The sequence below is a fragment of the Acyrthosiphon pisum genome, unplaced genomic scaffold (assembly GCF_005508785.2).
Source record: "Acyrthosiphon pisum isolate AL4f unplaced genomic scaffold, pea_aphid_22Mar2018_4r6ur Scaffold_21219;HRSCAF=23342, whole genome shotgun sequence".
Taxonomy (NCBI): Eukaryota; Metazoa; Arthropoda; class Insecta; order Hemiptera; family Aphididae; genus Acyrthosiphon; species Acyrthosiphon pisum.
The window spans coordinates 39890-41104 of record NW_021770662.1 but is presented as its reverse complement, the minus strand read 5'-3'; the positions used below and the strand labels follow the sequence as shown (position 1 = coordinate 41104).

General features: G+C 27.1%; 1 protein-coding gene across 1 annotated transcript in view; it reads right to left on the bottom strand.

The window, feature by feature from the left end:
• Nucleotides 1–974: 974 nt before the first annotated feature.
• LOC103311984 overlaps nt 975–1215 on the bottom strand; it is a 15367-nt gene continuing 15126 nt past the window's right edge. The window contains exon 2 of the mRNA XM_008191913.1: nt 975–1030. Within this exon, the coding sequence (XP_008190135.1) occupies nt 975–1030 (56 nt within the window). The remainder of the gene's footprint in view (nt 1031–1215) is intronic.

The window sequence follows — 1215 nt, the reverse complement described above, 5'->3', positions numbered from 1 at the left end:
GTATTAAATTTTCAAAGTTTTCTATCCAACCAAAAATTTTTTATCGTTATTTTAAAAAAAAATACTTAGAAAAATTGAAAATTTCATTTGTCTATAAATAGCTCAAAAAAAGTCGAAACACTTTGAAAATTTAACCCTGTATAGACAACGCTAATATAAACATCTGTTGCAAATTTCAAGTGCTTACAATAATTATTTTTTGAGTTACAGTAAAATTAAGTTTTCGTTTTTGTCAAAAATTGGTTTTGCGTAAAAATTCGCGTTTTTCCGTTATTTTTTTAAGGTTTTTCCTGCCGCTTTTGAAAAGTATTGGGAAATTTTCACTTTTGACCCCCCAAAGTACCAACTAGATTCACTTTCCTTTCAGAAAAGGTACAACTTTTGAAAATCGAAGCATTTTTACTGCTCCAAAAGTTGTCGTCAGACACAAAAAAAAAAAAAAAAAAAAAACACACATCATTGTAAAATCAATACATTCATCACTTCGTTCAGAATCTAAAAACGTATATACGAGTATATTCAAGTTAAAAATTTAAATTGTACGGAATGCCTCTTGAAAACTCAATGTTATTTTGATTACTATTTTTAGATATTAAGATATCTATTATCTATAGTATATTCCGACCACTATACCGTTAACTAGGGAAAGACGGTTATTTAAGACAATTTAACAATTAACATTATGGTACGTTTCCCTCGTCGATATCTGGCTAGGGCTGTTCGATTATTTTTTTTATCACTCGATTATTAATTTTACGTTTTATCGATTATTTCGATTAATCGAAAATTAAAAATCAAACCGAAAATCGATTTTATAACGACTGATTAATCGATAAAACGATTTTTTAGTGACCGATTAACCGATTAATCGATTTTTTTTAATGACTGATTAACCGATGAATCGATTTTTTTACTAAGAGCAAATTGATTCCTTAACTTCTACACAATTTTAAACAAGATTTGCAGTAAGTCATTTAGATGTAGATGTCCACTTTTATATAATCCTTAATACATTCCCAATCATTGAACTCTAAACATCATATCAGCACAGATTTTCAAATTTAAATATTTAATCTATATTATTAGTAGGTATCTATCTATGAATTGAGAACTTTACATATTTTAAAGGTAATCTGAGTCTAAAAATATTTTATAGTTTATAATATAAGACTAAACAATAACTGGGGGGCAAACCACTAGTCAATATTTTGTACA